General features: G+C 35.8%; 1 protein-coding gene across 5 annotated transcripts; it reads right to left on the bottom strand.

Moving 5' to 3' along the window:
• Positions 1-2,039: 2,039 nt before the first annotated feature.
• On the bottom strand, positions 2,040-19,551 carry LOC147868177 (uncharacterized). Of its 5 annotated transcripts, none has more exons than XM_087316140.1 (32): positions 19,159-19,551; positions 18,661-18,685; positions 18,259-18,443; positions 17,969-18,103; positions 17,765-17,872; positions 16,175-16,305; positions 15,419-15,629; positions 15,213-15,299; positions 15,018-15,137; positions 14,831-14,883; positions 14,617-14,734; positions 13,862-14,053; positions 13,673-13,783; positions 13,054-13,173; positions 12,863-12,976; positions 12,719-12,793; positions 11,696-11,850; positions 11,049-11,355; positions 10,353-10,436; positions 9,906-10,274; positions 7,991-8,564; positions 7,322-7,433; positions 7,137-7,256; positions 5,637-6,852; positions 5,247-5,515; positions 4,752-4,983; positions 4,592-4,673; positions 4,445-4,521; positions 3,746-4,363; positions 3,452-3,636; positions 3,117-3,232; positions 2,040-3,026 (listed from the first exon to the last, which is right to left on the bottom strand). In XM_087316140.1, exons 1-32 carry the CDS (start codon positions 19,447-19,449, stop codon positions 2,938-2,940), a joined length of 6,681 nt encoding a protein of 2,226 aa, XP_087172266.1. In that variant the 5' UTR covers positions 19,450-19,551; the 3' UTR covers positions 2,040-2,937. The 5 variants fall into 5 exon arrangements, with proteins under 5 accessions (XP_087172266.1, XP_087172259.1, XP_087172242.1 ...); XM_087316133.1 differs by having other exon boundaries at positions 16,175-16,299; positions 18,259-18,452; XM_087316116.1 differs by having other exon boundaries at positions 18,259-18,452.
• Between the last annotated feature and the right edge of the window lie 92 nt (positions 19,552-19,643).

Genomic DNA, 19,643 nt, shown 5'->3' on the forward strand with positions numbered 1-19,643 from the left:
AAATCTGTAACTGTGCCCTGTGTGTAAATTTGAAAATTTAAGTAAGTTTGTACCTCTTCAACTTCATGTTCTTCATTTAATGCTTTTACTTTTTGTGCTGATCTTGTAATTTGACCTCTTGACAATGTTTTGAATCTTGAACATCTCCCTTGAATTTGTTTGTCATGCGAGGATCGATGAATCTAACTTGGCAACCCATTAATAGCCATAGAGTCAATGCATGGGGACTAATCTTGTTGTAACTTCATCATCATATTTGAATCTTCATTATCTCCATGAATTTGTTTGTCATGCAAGTAAATAGGCAACCCATTAAAATGGCGATAGAATCATTCCATTGGGATTGATATAAAATTGTAGAGAAAAATTGATAGATTTTCATTTCTACGTTGATGTATAAACATTGTGGAACACATGTCACCAAGGATAATGAATAGTTGCATTTATTTAGTTGTAGGTGAATTTGTTTGTCATACAAGTAAATACATTAAAATAATCATATAATCATTGCATTGGGATTGATATAAAATTGTCGATACAAATTGCTCAACCATAGATTGTCATTTCTACATTGAACAAGAGATTGTATAAACATTACGGAGCACATGTAATCATGGATAATGAACAGTTGCGTTTATTGTAGTTGGGTTGGTGAATTTGTTTGTCATGCAAGTAAATAGGCAACCTATTAAAATAGTTGTAGAATCATTCCATTGGGATTGATATAAAATTGTAGAGACAAATTGCTCAACCATAGATTGTCACGTCTATGTTGAACAAGAGGTTGTATAAACATTGTGGAGTACATGTAAACAAGGATAATGATTAGTTGTGTTTATTGTAGTTGGGAGGTGGAAGCTAAGCCTCCCACTAGTGTATACAATAGGGATGTTGAGGTCAATATCAAACACAAAGAACTTAGAGCAAAGAAAGAGAAAAAGAAAGATATATTAATGTCTTTAAGGCCAAAATGGCCTACAAGACCAAATAAGAGCTTAATCTTGAGTGTTTTCTCTTTGAGAACAAATCAAAATAAAATAAATATACACAATAAATATAAAAGTAAATAAGATGAAAAAAGAGAAGAAACGAAAGAATCTAGTTTTTGGCACATGTGAGATTCTCAAGTTAGGTATATAATATATTGTAGCTTTTGTCTTCGAAAGATCTCTAGCATAGGTCGATCTAGAATGGAAATGTCTACAAAGCGAGGGAAGCACCTAAAATGGCAAGAGATGATGGCTTTTATTTGTCAAGGTCATGGTACATGGGGCCGGGGCCTACATGCACAACAAATTGCTATTGCCTAATCAATTGTAACCCCTTTGTTATGTCCTAGTTTGGGGCCTTGTAGCATTAGTAGGAGTGATGAGGCTAAAGAAAGTTGTGATTGTTCTATGTGGATGAGCTTGTGTCGCTATATTCTTTTGCAAAGGAGAATGACAATTTCTCTCCACTTGGAAGAGTTCCAATACTTCAACATGTGATGAAAGAAGGGAGACAACAAGAACAAAGAAGGGAATAACTATAAACCCTCGACTCAAACCAAATCAAACTCTTAAAACCATGTTTTACAATTAATCTATTCAGTTTTTATTTACTTAATAGTTTAGTTTAATAATTTAATATTACTAATGGTTTAATTAGGGATTTCATTTACATTTCCCATTAAATGGTTCAATTAAATTTCAACTTTTGCTTGGTCTAAATGGTTCAGTTTCACCGTTCCCTTCCACCATATTCAGACAAATGATACTAAATGTACATAATGGGTGAGGTTTTGAATGAAAGTCCACAAAGTGATGTAGCATGCCAACCTCCAAGGAACAACAATCAGAAACATAAGAGAATTTAACTGCCCATATCGATACAAGCACACCTGAGAATGCATGTAAAGATGAATACAGAATGAAGGAAACACACAATCTCCTGTCTATAGCAAAAGGGTTAAGATTCCAAAATAGAGTATATCACATTTTCTGTGCTGCTTGCCTGCTCCCTTCTATGCGCACAGAATGAAGAAAACACACAATCTCCTGTCTATAGAAAAAGGGTTAAGATCCCAAAATAGAGTAAATATCACAATTTTCTGTGCTGCTTACCTGCTCCCTTCTATGCGCACAGAATGAAGAAAACACACAATCTCCTATCTATAGAAAAAGGGTTAAGATCCCAAAATAGAGTAAATATCACAATTTTCTGTGCTGCTTGCCTGCTCCCATATCCAAGATTATGCAGTAGCACTCGCAACTATAATAAAATCACGGTATTTGAACTGGTCATCCAATAGAATGACATTCTGTATGTATCTCTCGCATATATTTCTTTTCCAAACACCTCCCCATACTTATCTTGGCATTGCTGTGTCCCGAGAGTGCTTGCTGTTTCTTTAATCCGGATAGGGTTTGCTATGTCGAATGCTTTCTATATATTAACTTCTATTACTGATGACTCACTTTCTATTTATTTTCCCAAAGAATATTTACTTAATGCTCCATATTCCAAGACTACATGCAATTTCTTATGTTTATACTCTGATCAATGTCAGAGATATAAATGGGGGTAGGAATGCCTCCTATAATACAACGCTGATATTTTTGTGTCCATCACCTAACAAGCCCGAAAGAGCGAGTACATAAGAGTGGGACGACTTCATTTCAGTGGCAGATCAGTGGCCATGTATAAGCTGCTTACCTGAGAGAATAATTACAAATTTAAAGCTCACGTGTATCAGTGGACACCAATGCAAAAGGAGATCTGGGCCTCATTCATCTAAAACTCTCTTTTGTACAAGAGTTACGTCTAGAGAACAGAAATGCTTCAAATAGAGAGACAATATCTTCTTTGCATTTAGGCAAATTCATACCACCTGCGATTTCAATTCAGTGAATGCAACCAGCATATGAAGCAATAGTTTTACTCTTAAGGCCTGATTCCCTATAGAATGTCACCGATTTCCTTCAACAAGTCTTGTAGCTGCTCAGGAGCAAATTGAAACAGCTCTAGCAGTATCTTCTCTTGTGATTCTGTCATGAACTTTCAAGATATTAATGAACATGCATATAAACCAATATTTTATGGCCATGCATATATGTAAATGATTGTTCGCATTATACCAGGGAAAAAAAAGAAAAATCGAGATGCTTGATTGGCGGCTATTTTACTCTGACTAGAATTTCTCGATGTCAGTTGCATCATTAACACCTCCATGATTATTCTGCAGTTATCATCACTGCACAATAAGAGAGCAATGAAAGGTGTTGATACATGAGTTCTTAGCAAGATAAAAGAAGAGACTATGGTTGAACACTACGCAGTTGAATGCTTAATACCAATGCATATGCATGATACAGGAGTTCTCAGCAGATGAACACTATGCACTTGCAAGTTTTATAACAATGCATATCATCCGCATAGACTATGGTTGTGCATTTGGACATTTGGGGCATACCTTGGACACTCATACAATGACCGTTCAAGAAGATTGTAGACAATCTCCAAGATTTCCCGATCAGTGACCTGTATCAACTCTACGAGCACATCTATTAGAAGTGAAAGAATGGCAGGTAGGCGTGATGAAGCCTGCTCTAGGTCCGCAAGTGTAGCTAATAACCCTGAGGTAGGTTTATTATTTTCCTGGTAGAAATGAAGAACTCTTTAGACAAAAAACGTCAAATGAACTCTTTTCATAAGGAATTTGACATTTTATTACGGGTCTTATACATTTCAGGACATTAAGATTTACCATTTCCAGCAATTCCTGATTCAATCTGCGCTTTTTACACCTTGACATGGCCCAACAATTGTCCAGAGGGAGTTTTACCCTTTCCAAATATGAAAACTGCAACAGTTGTTCACGAACTGCCTTGACTTCCTCGAAGGGCATGGTTGGTTGCAATAATGTGATTTTTCCTATGCTATTGTTCTTTTCAGAGTTATCTAGAAGTGTTAAGACATATGACAGCTTCTTTATCTTGCTAAACTTCTTGGCAGCTGCCTCTAGAACATCATCTCGATATTTTTCCACAAAATTGCGCCATTTTCCGCCCGAAATCACACAATGACACAGAAAATCAGCCAGTCTTGCAATAACCTTCCCATAATGTGTTATGTCTTTTGTTTCAAGACACTGAAGAAAGTCCATATATACAGGCAAAACTGAATTTGGGTCATCATTCAGTGAAAATAAGTTATTGGCAATAGCCCTAGATCGACTCTGAAGTTTCTTGCACCTACGTTTATTGTCACCTCGCAGAAATATATAAGGACGGAGCCCATCAAGAAAGGTGATTCCCGTTTTCAAACTGCAAGCAACTTTATTCCGCACAGCCACATCTTCCAGTTTAATCATTGGAATAAATTCCTGGCAACAACTTTTGACTGAGAACACTATCACATACTCATATAAAAGTTTTTTAGTTTACTGTGAAGCTATAGCACTGACCTTCAATAGCACTCCCAATGATGGCATGATAAATAGGAAGAGTGTTGGATGCTGTTTTGCAAAAATTCTACAGAATCCTGCACACCAGAGAAATGAGATGTTAAAATAAAATCTTACCATGTGATTGGAGTTGTAAGCAACACTTACTGTATGAAGTGGCATTCTCTTCAATACTCTCACACAAGGTAGATGTAACCGCATCATGGATAATTACCTTGCATACGTTTGCCTACATTTCAGGTTTCATAGAAAGTTTATGAATGGTTACAGAATAGGAAATTTTCATTCTCGCAACAAAATGCCTTACCTGCTTAAACAAGCACTCTGCTAGACATAATTTATCGATATCAAATGAAATATCAGCTTCCCGAAAGTCCTTCCTATGGATGGTAGGCAGAGCTGATTCAATTGAGATTGGCCATAGCATGTAAAGAATCAATATAAGGTTTTTTGCTGATGTCTTAAGCTCCCCTTCAAGAAGTTTCCCAAACTTTGGTTCACTGAGCAAACCCCAATCTGCTTTTCTGCTTAGCTCCCAACTGCATAATGAATTCGGATTGTCTCAGGACTGTTTCATATGTTCAATAGGCACCCAGAGTTCATTCAATTTGGAATTACATCAAGCATCTACCGAGCATCTACTTAAAGAATGAGAAAATGTTCTGTGTTTGAAAATCCTTAATTAAAGCGAACAGTTAAGTTCTGAGGAAACCATCTGGAGAATTAGGGATAATTATATTGTTTAAGAAGAAAGAACAGAAGAACAGAAGAAGAAATAATCGCAGGGGCTACATAGACTTACAGCTTGTTGATAGTAATCCGCAGCATACCATCATTTTGACCTGCCATACAAATAAGAACCCTTGAAGCCGTTGCCTGATATTTGAGGCAGCATTGACTTATATCTTCTACTCCCAAAAACTTAGAAAGTGAGGTTCTTTGCAGTCCATTAATCAAACAATGATTGCTGGACAGGAGACTAGAAAGCATTGAGACCACAACAACCAGAACGCAAATATTGTTCACAACAGGAGGAGTGATTACCGATGCTGTGACTTTCATGATCACCTCCTGTACACAAAAGCATGACTATGTTATTTGAGAGTTCTTAAAACATATGCAATTATGAATTTGGCAGTTGAAGAGTACATACTTCTCTAGTAAATATAAGGGAAGCCTTACAAGCAGTTACCTGAGAGTATTCTGATCTATTACATAAAGACTCTAATTGCATATATGGGTGATGTAAGATCATATCCACGAAATTGAGTAGGCCACCAAGTGAAAGGAAATGATTTAGTAAATTATCACTTGTGACTGTATGATCCGCATTGATTGCATTTCGAAAAATCTGTAAGTTGTCTTCTACCATTCCTAGTAGGCAGTGTAGAGTTTTGATTGAAAACTTCCATGAACTTTGATTAAAGACCCACTGGAGTGTTAAAGGAATCAGAGATGATTTTGAATATAATTGTGTCGTAGATGTGTAGGGATCTTCCAAAATCTCAATTAGATGATCATTTAAACTTAATTCAGGATATGAGAACTTCATGAGACTAATATACAGGGCATTCATTCCAGCTCTTGCAATATGATCATTCAATCTACTCGTGCTATGTATAAAATTAGATAGCTCAATCTGATTATTGGTTAGAACAAACATCTTCTCCATCAACTTCAATATAGTATTACTTTGCACAATATCGTTCTGTTTACCACAGCATCGTCGCTGCATGTGCATCATGACATGAGATTCAACATTTTCAAAAGTTACATTGTCCCAAGCAAGCACATCAGTTTCACTCAGCATGCCAATTCTGTGGTGCTCAACTTTATGTTGCAATGGATTGCAAAAATATTTATCCATTTCTTGAATAAAAAGTAATGTCTGAGTTGCAATATGTGATAAGTTATACTGACAATCAGTATTTTCAGAGCCAAGTATCTCCTTGACCAACATCTGTACACTCTCAAAAAATGTATGAAACATTTGCTTGATTGCCAAAACTGAAGCACAATCCACTTTTTTCTGATTGGAACGTATCAAAGCTGCCTTGCAGCCCCCCAAGCTAACATAAAGTGGAACTTTCAGCCTTAAAGTTAAAGGTTCTACAAAACTCTCCCCATTGTTTTCAATTGGCTTGGTTAAAAAAGTTTCTGCTTGCGCTAGCCATGTTTCTGGTTCATGACAAAAGTTAAATTCCCTGAGATACTTTCTCGCCTGTAGATAGGAGAAAACAAATTCTATTGGTGCATCTAGGGGAATAGACCATTGTATTATATCCTGAATAGATGGATTCCACATTCTTTCCCCAATGCTTGAAGTAATTTCCTCTGTCGCTTTGTCAGGAACACTTTTCTGATCTTCCGTCTTTCTGTTCGTATTATCCTTCAAAGCATCATGAAACCTAAGCATAGAAAGAAAGATATATGAATGTCTTTAAAGAAGGCAAAATGGCATATCAGACAGAATGAGAGATGACATTTTAAAACATTGTCTTGTCCTCAAGAGAAAACAAAATTAATATAACAAAATTAGTGAGAACTGCCTAAGATACTAAAACTTCTGCCTTCGAAAGATTTCCAGATTGGGCCAATCCAAGATGATCTTTTGAGTATAGAAATGTACATCAGTTTGAGGATAACATAGGAAAGTGTAACAAAATATTGATACAAAAATTATCCCACTCACTTCAAGGCTGTAGGAGCTTTATTTTCAGGAATATTACAAATCAAATTGATCAGCTCCATTTTCTTCCACCCATTCCTTATCTTCGTGACATAGCAGGGTTCTTTCTGTTCATCTGCAAATCTACAGCAAGATAAATAAAGATAACGTTTATACAAATAGCAAAACACACATGATCAATCATATACCTGACATTAAGAGCAGGCTTAAGGTCTTTGATAAACCCTGCTACAGCCATAGAAGATAGGCCCAAACTAGCACAGGTTTCACTTTTAGCAGTGGTTCCAAGCATTGAAAAACCTATCCAATGTATATCAATTAATCAGAAAGCTGACTCTTATCCTGATTTACAGTTCAATTTTGAAATCCTAAATTCTCCAGGTACTATTTTAAATATGCATAGCACTTACCTCTACTAATAAGTACAGAATAATAATAATTACAAAAACAGACACATGAGATGATTAAATCAGCGCCTGTGAAAGCAAGAAATTAGCATGGATGACAATGACATGATCATCCAGCCAAAGTTGGAGACAGCCGAACCCACACAATAGAGGCACAAGGTTTAAATTGTTTGTATTTTTTGAGTCATAGGATTGGATCCTTGGTTAATGATCATACTAGCAAGTGGGAGTTTCTCTTAGAATGAGTTTGGTTTCACCCTTTTTTTTTATATTACGCTGAACGACTAAAGGTTTCATACATGAGCACATGCCACGTGCTTGTTTAATGTGCACATTTGTATGTATGCATGTGTAACTTTGCATAATTGGATAATTACTTAGTGTTCTTACATGTTTAAATGGATGCATCGACATTCCTACATGCACTTCAAGAAAGAGCTTGAGGCAAACCTGCTTTTATCAGCCTTGCATCCCTGCTATGAAGAAATTGACGTGCCTGATTTTCAGACAGTAGTGGCATCTGTTTTCCTGAACTGTCCTCCAACCATGCCATCGATATCGTGTTCTCTTCTACTTGGGGGCATGTGATACCAGGAAATAATAACTGAAGAAGCATTTCATAATCATCACTTTTGTTATTGTCTGCCATGGAAAGCAATGCAAGAACTTCTATTGCAGCATCTACGATGCATTTTGGAATTTGCTTCTTTGAAACATCAGAAAATGTGGGTATAACTAGAGTTACACTTGGAAATTTCACGCTTTCATCAGAAAGCTGGACTCCAGTCTCCAATGCTTCCTTCAGTGTTTTGACAAACACACCACCTACATCAGTGGACTGGGAGACTTGAAAAAAGGAATTTTGATGGTAACTTCTTGACACACATATGCCTTGAGGATTTTGCAAAAGAGATTTAGTTAGCATTCGCCGCTCAATAGCCAAATTTGCCACAGTCACGGCCAGTGAATAAGGAGATGGAGATGATGGCAAATGTTCTTTCAAAAATAGCAAATATGCAACAACCTGATGAAGCACATCAAATAGACCAATGATAGTTAGTGAATAAGCATTCATTGATTGCAAACCACAAAATCCTCGACCAAATGGGTCTATATTCCCAAACGTTTTAATGTTCGAATTTCAAACATGCATAGCTATTCCCTCCATTACTTCAGCAATCCTCTAAAATTTTGAGGTTCAAGATTCAACGAAGTGTACCCATTTCTCCATTACATAAATTTTACTTGCTGAGACTAAATGTTTTTGTGCATATAAGAGTAATGATGGGGAATTTTATGTGGGCTATAACTAATTGCGAGGTCCTATATTTCAAAGACATGTCCCTATCCAGTGTGCCACCATAGAAACAAAGATATATGAACATATTTTAAGAGGCCAAAAATGGCCTAAACGACTGAACAAGAGATTACATCTTAAAATATTGTCTGGTCTTTGAGCATAACGAACCAAATAAATAGAACAGAATGTTGGGTGCTAAAGATTCTGAACTTAGTAAAACTGAAAAATCTCTGCCTTCAAAAGAAATGGATGAGTTTGCTTATGATCAGAAAGTTAAGGATTCCATTTGTAGTGTAATCAAGAGCCTCTTATGGAGGACAGACAATAGCATCCCTATCCTACATGTGACCTTAATGATCAGGAAGACAGGAATTACCATCGTATCGTGATTAAGAGCCTTTCTGAGAGAATAAGATTTAAATATCTTGATCAGATTACCAGAGACCAGTGGACTTATCAACAGAACTAGATTCAAGGAGGGCATTTATGAAGAAAGCCAGCAGGTAGATACAGGAAAAACATTTCTCTACAAATGCAACATACTCCTAGGATCATTGCCTTATGAAGCACCACTATATTTGACTAGAGTTTCTTTAATAAGTTCTATTATTAGAGGTATACATTAAACAATTCATTTCAAAGACAACCTCAGTATGTCTTGAGGCACATTTTTACGGGGTAGTACTTCCAAACCTCCAGAGGACAGACTTGTCTAAGACCTACCAACAAGGAGTGGAATCTAGAAAGGGCAGGCTCATTGTTTCCTAAAATCATTCTTACAAGAGATAGAATAGTAACGCTAAGTGAAATGCACAAAGACCATTTCCCAATGAAGAAGCATACTGAACTGGTGCATTAAGACGATAGAACTCTCCATTAATCAATAAAAAGATAAAAAAGAAATGAGCCCATCAGGTACAATCAAAGAAGTCATTTAATTAAAGACTGTTACGCAGAAGGATGGAAAAAGCAAAGATTAACACGAATCCTTTATAAAACTAAATTGTTTTAGGACATTTCAAGTGGTTAAATTTTCGATTATTATCATAAGGTTTATAAACTTACCACATCAACAGAACTTTCCAAAAGAATTGCTTTACAGATGGCAGAGGACAACCTTTCAAGTAAATGATGTTGAACCTGAAGTTTATCAAGCACGTTTAGCCAGCTAAAATTCTCCCCTAATGAATCTGGTGTAGCAAAAACTGACGGATTCAATATGCCAGCAAAGCATCGCCTTGCTCTAGCACGAAGATACGATTCCACTGAAACAAGTCTATGCAAAAGAAAATCGTATATAGCTTCTATGTCAGCAGATTTATCTGCAAAACCTTCAGTGACAGCCATGTGTAAGTTTCTGTAAAGATGTGTTAAGTCCATGGTATGCATGCCTTTCCCTGGATAAAATCCTTCATATACATACAGAAGCTCTATCTGCAAGCACATAAACTACTCTCAATAATCAAGTTTCCACAATGCTTACATGACCATTTAAATAGTACAAAAATTCACCTGCCATGGTAATGGTAACCGTTTCGCCAATGCTGGATCCTTCACTAAGACCCTCCGCAGCCACGGCCAAGCGCAGGGAAGTGTCTGGGAAATAACAAACACAAGGACAAGGAGCAAATGAAATTTTATTCTCTGGCATTCATATCATCAAAATTTATAAAAGCAGGGCATATTTGTTTCTCTAACATTCACCCTGCCACAAGTTCTAAAAGCAGGGCATATTAATGAAAAAACTTTATATGATCCTAACAGAAATAAATGCAGTGATCAGTGCTCCCTGTAAAACCTATGAACTTCTGGAAAAAGAGTTACCCATGAAAGATACTTCCTTATAAGTGCATATCTGCGCATACAACGAATTTAGAGACAAAATCCTCCTGTGCGACAAATCATGTTTATGTCTGTATGCTACCAGAAATTGTACCAAAAAAAGTGCAAGATTGACTGCCCGTAACCTATCCCTGATCATGTGCTGAATGAGGACAAGGGGAAACAAATTGCAAATCATATCGACTTGGGGTAATTTCTACAGAGAAGCCTTCACAAGATCAGAAGGTTGAAACTTCAATCATCAGGTACATTAAAGTTATAAATCCCTTGGATGATATTTAGTCTCATGAGTCATACCCTTGCCGTGTAGGGTGGTGTACGTAATCTACTAAATAAAGTTTTGGAGACATGAAATCATATTCATACCTGCGATGTTGTGATTTCAACAAAAAAGTCAGGGTCTGTACACTTCCGAAGCAACTGACTAAGCTGGTACAGTTTCTCCATTTTATCTATTTCATTAAGAACAAAGGGAGGTGCCCTTCTTAAGGTACTGAAATGGTCTATAGGCATCAAGCTCTCTCTCCATCCCATCTTGTTTGCAAAAGACCCAGAGTTATTTACATCTGGGTTTTCTTGCATGAATGTCGTAACAAAATCCTCCATTTCTGTTTCATTGTCAAACATCTTCAACTCCGGAACCTCCCCTTTATTTTTACAGTCCTCCTTCAAACTGCAATGAGAAACAAACCAAAATAATAATAAGAAACCATAGAAAGTGCCAACAATCAGAAGACTGGATGTAAATATATGCATCTGTACAATGTGGAATTTAGACCGTACCTAATCAAAGCAGCTGTACGGAATAATCATTTTTCTTCTTTAGGAAATAAGTCAGTTTGATGATATTAGAATTTTTTGTTGTACAATGTTATTATTTGTGATTCCAAGCATGATGCATCCTTTAAATAGTTCTATTAGAGCTCAGGCTTACACATAAATCTGAGCCTCTAGGAAATTTTATTACTGTTATCCATGGCATTATAAGACATCATTTTAAAGCTTTTAGTTACCTTTCTAGGTTAAAATCTCCTTCACGTGTCAATAAAAGCTCCATTAAATGCCTTACAGTTGAGATGTTCTCCCAAACATGGTGCCCTATTCTCTTGACATTGTTAACAGCAATCATCAAAACAACAATGCAAGATCTCCAATAAAGTTCCTTATACTGCAACATAAACAGATGAAAGACAAATGTTTAGACTGTCAAGCATCATTGTTGTATCATAATATAATATTAAGGAAGTATCTTTCATGGGTAACCATAATATAATACAAATGATCAAGGATCATTTTCAATTAATCTTTGATATCATCGAAGTAATATTATATCACCATTATCTGAAATAAATTCATCATCTGTATCTTTGATTGCATCCTTGTAAATTGAATTTAGCATATTGATCTCACTAATCTCTATTCAAATGATTAATCATTAGAGGCCCGTAGCATAACAATCTTGACCCATCCTCATTGTATTACAATATCATATCCTATCTATCTTTATCACTAGCAAAAACCTATTCCAGGATATTTCTGAGAGATGCATCTAGGCACTGAGACAAAGAGGAAGATTGAAAATTTAAGAGCATCAGTGTGTTTATCTTCAGTTTCCACAGAGAACCACCATACTGAATTGTTTTCATATGTCAAGCCCATCTCCCACCATCGCAGAAGCTTCCCTCACTTCGGAGACCCTCCATTCTGGATTGGCCAGAGATCTTTCGAAGACAAAAATTAAAATATATCTGACTTGAGAATCTTGCATGTACTGATAACACAATTCTGTAGTTTCTACTTAGTACCATTTATTTATTTCAATTTGTTCTCAAAGATGAGACAACATTTAAGATGTAATCTCTTGTTTGGTCTTATAGGCCATTATGGCCTCTTAAAAGAAGTTAAAATTTCTTTCTTTTTCTTTCTCTTGCTATTAAAGTTACAGATCATCTTCAGTTAATTAAGTGAATAAGTTGATTAAGAATGACTGATGGCCACATGCAAAAGACGGTATTATTGAGAAAGAGATAGTATACCACAAGCTGAATGGAAGGTCGTGACATTGCACCAGGAACATCAAAAGAGGCCAACTTAAAAATTGCCATTGGGAGCTGGAAAAGTAATGATAGTCAGAAACTATGCTGCAACAATATTATATATTCAAATTCAAATTTTCAGACCTGAGTGCTATCAGTTTTAAGACTACAAGTCAAGTATCTAGCTGATGCTGTTGCCCTCCACACTAATCTCTCAACAATCTGAAGTGCTTCTGCTTGTATTAAGGGAAAATCTTTCTGATAGATCAAATATAGGAACATTATTTGTTGTTCCATTCATTAGGAAATCTGAAACACAAAATTTCAATACTTACAGAAATACCCATATAAATAAGTCGGGCAAGAATATCCTCCGATGCTTGGGTAGAAGCACAGAGAATTTGATAGGAATTGAGTTCAACATCGCCACATTTTTCACCAATGGGAAAATATGCCTGCAAATTGCCAACCTCTTAACATAAAGCTACTTCCAGATTGACAAGTTAGACAAATCCACTTGGTAGTACAAGCCCCAAGAAAAAAATATTACAAATATCCATCAACATCAAAATTTAATCCAAAATACATAGCACCCCTTAAAATAGCATTAAAACAAAATTTGCACCAAGGCATTCCTCCTGTTTGGCTGCTCTGGACAGGTCTGATACATCTCTAAAGAACATCAAGCCATAGAATATGTGTTGATAATGATTTCAATGAAAGAATCTTAATTTATAGAAGTGCTTTAAACCCTATTAAAATCTCTCCACTGTTTATTTGTATGATAACTTGTAGTGTAATCATCTTGCACAATCACACAATGTATAATGCAGCCACTATTATTTGTTAGAAAAATTATGTAATAGGAGCTTTCTAAAGATCATTGAAATTTTTAACAAAATAAAATATAATGAAAAACATACTGGGATAAAACAAGAATGGGAAAACAGGAACCTCGAGATTCTCTAAGAAAAGAAATTTCTGTATAATATTTGCAAAATGCACACTAGTTATTCCTGGCAAGATTGTTGGTAGAACATTTGTACACCATTCCAGAGCTTCAACCTGTATAAGAAGCATAATGGTATAACTCGTTACTAATAAAATTTGGAATAAGTTTCCTTTGCTTCAATTATTACCAACCTGAAAAGCCATTACATCACAACTGATCTTCTCAAGCATTGACAAAGTCTCCTTCGGATGAGAGAATGGTGCAAAAGCATCCCATCCTTTGGTTCTGCGTCTCTCCAATTCTTTGATCAATTGAACAAAAGAATCGTCAGAAGTAAGCTGGGATACTCCATACAACAGGAACTGACATGCCAGATCGATTATCTAGAGAAAACAAAGTCAGTTCCATGACCGAATTAGTATTATGAAGAATTTTATTTAAAGATTCATATCAATATTCGACAATTCTTGTTCTTCCATTTACAAGACCTATGAGAAGATTATGTTTCCACAACATAATTTCCATGTATGCCTTTCTTAGGAAATTATGTTTCCATAGACATGAAGGGTCAAATGCCAATGAAATGCCAGCCTTGCAGATGTTCGAAAATGTTGGCAAGGAGTGCCATTTCTCGTTAAAGATCATTCATGTAGCTTATTTTAGCAAATAATAAGTTTCTGTGTATTCACTGATTATAATAATATCCTGTTTCAATCTCTGCAAAAAGCGGCTTTGAAGCACGAGCACCTGTTCTCCCTCTTTTAGTAAAGCATGTATATCTTCTTACATTCTCATCCCAATGTAAGTGAGAAAACACTACTGAGATCCTACCTTCAATTAATTCCTACCACCAAGTAACTTCCACATGCATACTTGGAGAAATTAGCATCCAATGAGATGAGTTTAATATCAAATAAGGTGAAGTTTACACCAATTTTTTACGGACCTGCATAAGCCAGCTTTCTCTCAATGCTTCTGTATGGTTGATTATAGGTCTCCATGGTTGCAAAAGCCCAAGGCATAACGCATATAAATTTAGATCTTGACCCATGTATTTGAGCAATCTGTTTGGTTAAAGTAGATTGTTTATTTTTACAGTTGAACCTGAGTTAAATTAGAACCTGAGTTAAATTAGAAGGTACTGAAGTGCAGAAGGTCACCTGCGTCCAAGTTCTCGCAGCTGGGATCGTGTATCAATATTCAATGCATGCTCCTGTGTATAAAATATATAGGCATGGTTAACAATCAGTGGTAAAAACACATGACCTTTAGGCACATAAGTATGTGTCATTTGAAAAAAGAAAGCACAAATGTGGTGAAAACAAGAACCTGCAATCTCATAAATACCTGTAAAACTGTTGCAAGTTCATGTTCCGGTGCTGATGAGACTGGCATAGCTTTCATAACAATTGAAATGCACCTCATATTAAATAAACTCTTCGCAGTTATTTCTGCTAGGACAAATGTCTGCAATGCAATGAATTAACTTAATCATTCCGTCCACATTAATGGAGTAATAATCTTAAACCAAAATGTTCATACCCTCAAAGCAAGGCTTCCATATTCAAGTCTTCGAGACACTAGACGCGTGATCATTTCGGTGTATATGTTGCCATGTAAAGCTTTCATCTAAATTATTTCAACTGCTTCACCTTAGAACACAATTTCACCCAGTAGCAAGCTATACACCCGTAATATATTTATAATCATTTAAGGGCCCATACAAACAAATGAACATTTTGACAAACCTGGCTAGCTGATTGTGATGATTGCACTCGAAGGGCTAGCAAATTCTGCAAAGTTACAATATCATTTTCGGTGACACCATGAAGATTATCTAGGATTTCATCCAGCAAAGTTTTGGCCGCACGTAGGTGAATTGGACTATTTAGCCAGCTTTCTAGCATACTCGAACCTAACACTCTCACTTCTTCATATCCTACTCCCTGGATGAGTAATCTGTGACAAGTAGCAGGTTGCTTAAGAGAGCCAAATTATTAGAATTTTGCATACAAATCATTTTGTCATACAATACATCCAGACCAATCATTGTCACATATCCAAATAAATCCTGACTAAAAAACGGAATTATAACCAAAAGCGTGATTAAGACACTTCCAAATTACATTTTAGATATGTCGAGCTACTACAATCACAAGGCATCTTGTTTACCCAGTTGCAACAATAGTTTTTCACTTGGCTGCCTTGTTCTTCGAAATTTCCAAGTAAACAGAAACTAATCTTGAACTGAGAATACTACTGTTCCACGAAGAACAATGTGGCTATGGAGAGCTAGTAACAAGAGTTGTAGTCGATGGAAGAACATAGTATCATTTCTCATTTCCAAAATAAAGATATTCTCAAGCAAGAAACCCACGAATCCAGTTGGCATTATACCAAAGTACTCTAAACCATTTTTCAATATTTGAAGAATGATCCCCCTTCTATACTTTTACATACTCCATAGCTGAGACACAATCTCACAAGATTCAGTTTCTACTTACTTGAGTAATTGCCTTAAATTTTCCTTAGTTGTTGAAGATCCAAGGAGAAACTGTACTGCTTTCAGAAATTCTTCTCGTGCGATTCTCCTGGTTTCAATACCTTGGTACCTGTTCTTCACTGTGCCCTGCAACTTTTTTTATTAACTCCCATGTTAGATCTATGCAAGAACTTGCAAATGTTTAGTTATTTCTATTCAATTAGTATGTCATAAAGGAGGCAACAGAATGAAAAAGGTTTATGGACAACAAGCTAAAGTTCATGATTTTTTAACCTCATCAATAGGTTCAAATTTTCATAAAAAAACAATGCATACGGAGTGAACATAGCAGATCTACTTTTCATTATCAGAAACCTGGACTTTTGCACGTAAATTGTTCGTATCCCTTAATGTCCACAAATGAAGAGATAAACCAAAGTACAAGACAGTTGTTAGAATTTTGAGAATAATAAGAGACAAACAACACTTCGCGCACATATGCCAACACAAGATATTTAACACGTATTTTTCCAGCAATTCATAGATATAGCAATATTACTAGTTTTAGAGATTATATTTCCGTTTGGTGATATAACAAATAATCTCATTCTCTTCTGAGCAAAATCCGTATAATGGTGGAACAGAAGCAATTATACTGGAATTTGCCTCTCAAATATCTTTTTCATATTAAGATGCTTTGGAGTTCCCATTTTACTTGCAAAGCACTACTTCTCTAATGATAAATGATACAGATGGGATCAACCCCTACTCACCTATAGTCATATAGCCTCCACATCAAGAAGCTTGGAATCACAAATGAAGTCCTATGGCATGATGCGCAAAAAAAGAATGCATGCCATAGACAATTTCTTATTTGAGGATATTTATACTAGCAAGAATAGGAATTGTTACTACCCAAGTTCCTCTATTGTCATGGTGCACATACTTCCTGTTGAGTCATCTTAAGATTCTTGAGTGGGTTCAACAATGAAGTGAAAAGACTACCTATAAACTTCCATAAACGTGAAATAAGCATGACATAGAAATGAGCAGTAAATGAACCTAACAAAGACTGTATTCCATAGATATTCTCTTATTTGAGAAAAAATAAACTAGCAAGAAGAGGCATTGTCAGTACCCAAGTTCTTCTATGATCATGGTGCGCGACACTTCCTATTGTGTTAGCTTACAGTCCTTCAGTGGGTCCAACTCCCATGTTGAAGAACCACATATAAAAAAAATCTCCTAACAAATTGAAATACGCATGCCAAAAAAAAGCAAGTAAACATTGATATAAAAGGAAAATTGGATTGATATAATGTAGAGACTGATTGAATGAATGTTTTCAAACCAGGAAAGCATAATTACTCAACAAATAGATACAGCCTAATCCTTAAAAACAACAAGCTGGCAATGTAAACCATAATTGCACTGTGCTGACATAGTTTGACAGAATGCAATTTGCCTTCCATTTGGAACAATTTCTAATCACGCATACCACCAATGGTTGAAAAACAATATAACCCAAAAAGTCACTAGTTGAAATACATCCATATTCCAAACAGGCCAAAAGATTGAACTTAGCCCAGAAGTCTAGTGAATAATTAGTTACCATGGGCGTGTTATGATCAGAAAAAGCTGTAACTACATTCACGACAAATTCCTTGCAACCATCGTGTTCAATCCATGCTCGAGGACCAACAGCATCATCCAGATAGACCTACATGGATATATCTAGCACATAAATCCTGATAGTTTCATTATTTATAAAAGTTATGTGTCCATGTTTTTTTAATTGTACAGAATAATGGCATACCCTAATGAATTCCATAGGCCAATGTAATATTGACTCGAAAGCCCTTGATAACAACTTGGAGGCAAGTGAAGGCAATAGTAAATGTTTTTTCGTAGCTGCATGGAAATCACTAGAGCTGAAAAAACTTAGTATAACCTGCATGAAACTGTTCCACTAATCAGAAGACAGACAAAAATACAGCAAACTATTACCACATTCTGTAAGCGTAGCAGTAGCATTCAACATTAACAAACCATGAGACTATACTTCGAATTAATAATTCCATATAATCATAAGATATATGTTGTCACCTTGCAAGTCTTTCGTAGCGCGAATAGCTCTGGAAACTTCTTGGAAACATATATACAAGCTAGATAATGGTATCTGTTGCAATTAAAGGGACTTCTAGCAAGATCTTCACAAACTCCAGATAGGATATCATCAATCATTTTCAAGTCTCGATGTTCATATGCATTCCAAACAGCACAAAGAATATCTAGATCCGCTATAAACAGCATATCAAGCATATGAGAAAAATAAGTTAATCGACAGTGAAACCAAGAGACAGAAATAAACCACTATTCATCACCATGATCACAAACAGAAATATGCATTGAGACCGAGCATAATGCTATTATCGAGACAGTAAGCAATTGGAAATGACATAGTATAACATGAGAAAATAAGAGTTGGTCATCCTCAAAATATCTCACCTTCTTTAAATCCAAGTTCCTCTGCCTGATTTGCTACTTGTTAAGGAAAGAAATTTGCAAAGATAAAGAAAATATTATCTGAAAAGAAGCACTAAATGAAGCATTCTTGTGGAATTGCATGTTAGATACGCATGCCAGGAAGAAGGAAAAACATGCATCTTGCTTTCGTCCAAAAAACAATTTGCAGGAAAAGAAAACATGGATTTTTAAGAGGTGAAAAATAAAATCGACGAAATAAAACTAGCCTTTTTTATGGAAAAACAAAAGCAATATCACAAAATAAAGAAGGCAAACAGAAATTAACGAAAGAAAATGAGAATTTTGAGAGATGAAAACGAGAATTACACAAAATAAAGAAGCCAAACTGCATTCTATGAAGAAAAACAACCATCTTGTTTGATGGGAACCCGTGGCTCACAATTTTTATAAAGGATGGGAAAAAAATCAATTTTGTGTATGATATGAAGTGGAGAAAATGAATAAGAACGGTGAGGATACAGATTCCACCTTCCTGAAGGAGAATGATAAAGAAGCACCAAACTGATGATGATGATCTTTTCCGTTAATATTATCAGTATATTGACTCGTCCCTTGATTTCTTATATACATTTCTGTATCATCTTCTTCTATTTCTTCTTTTGCCTCTTTCTTCTCTTCTTCTTCTTTTTCGGTCTCTTCCTCTGATTCTGCCTCTGCTTCGACTTCTTCATCGGCCATGGGAGCATCGTTCAAATCGAAACCTTTCTTAGGCGCCATGTTCAAATCTAAATTCTCTGCAGAAGAAGACATGCTCGTATATCCTCTCCTTCTATCACTCACTCTCTCTGTCTCCCTCTCTCTCTGTGTTTATGTGAAGTGCCTGCCTACCCCTAAGTATTATCTATTTCCCCAAATGCCCCTCTCTACTGCACAACTTTTCAAGCGAAGGGAATATGATGAAATTTCAATTAAAATAATGATTGTTTGTCTTTGATAAGGTTTAG

The sequence above is a fragment of the Azolla caroliniana genome, unplaced genomic scaffold (assembly GCF_043228905.1).
Source record: "Azolla caroliniana isolate FFs.n. ecotype wild unplaced genomic scaffold, voAzoCaro1.0.p SCAF_1, whole genome shotgun sequence".
Taxonomy (NCBI): domain Eukaryota; kingdom Viridiplantae; phylum Streptophyta; class Polypodiopsida; order Salviniales; family Salviniaceae; genus Azolla; species Azolla caroliniana.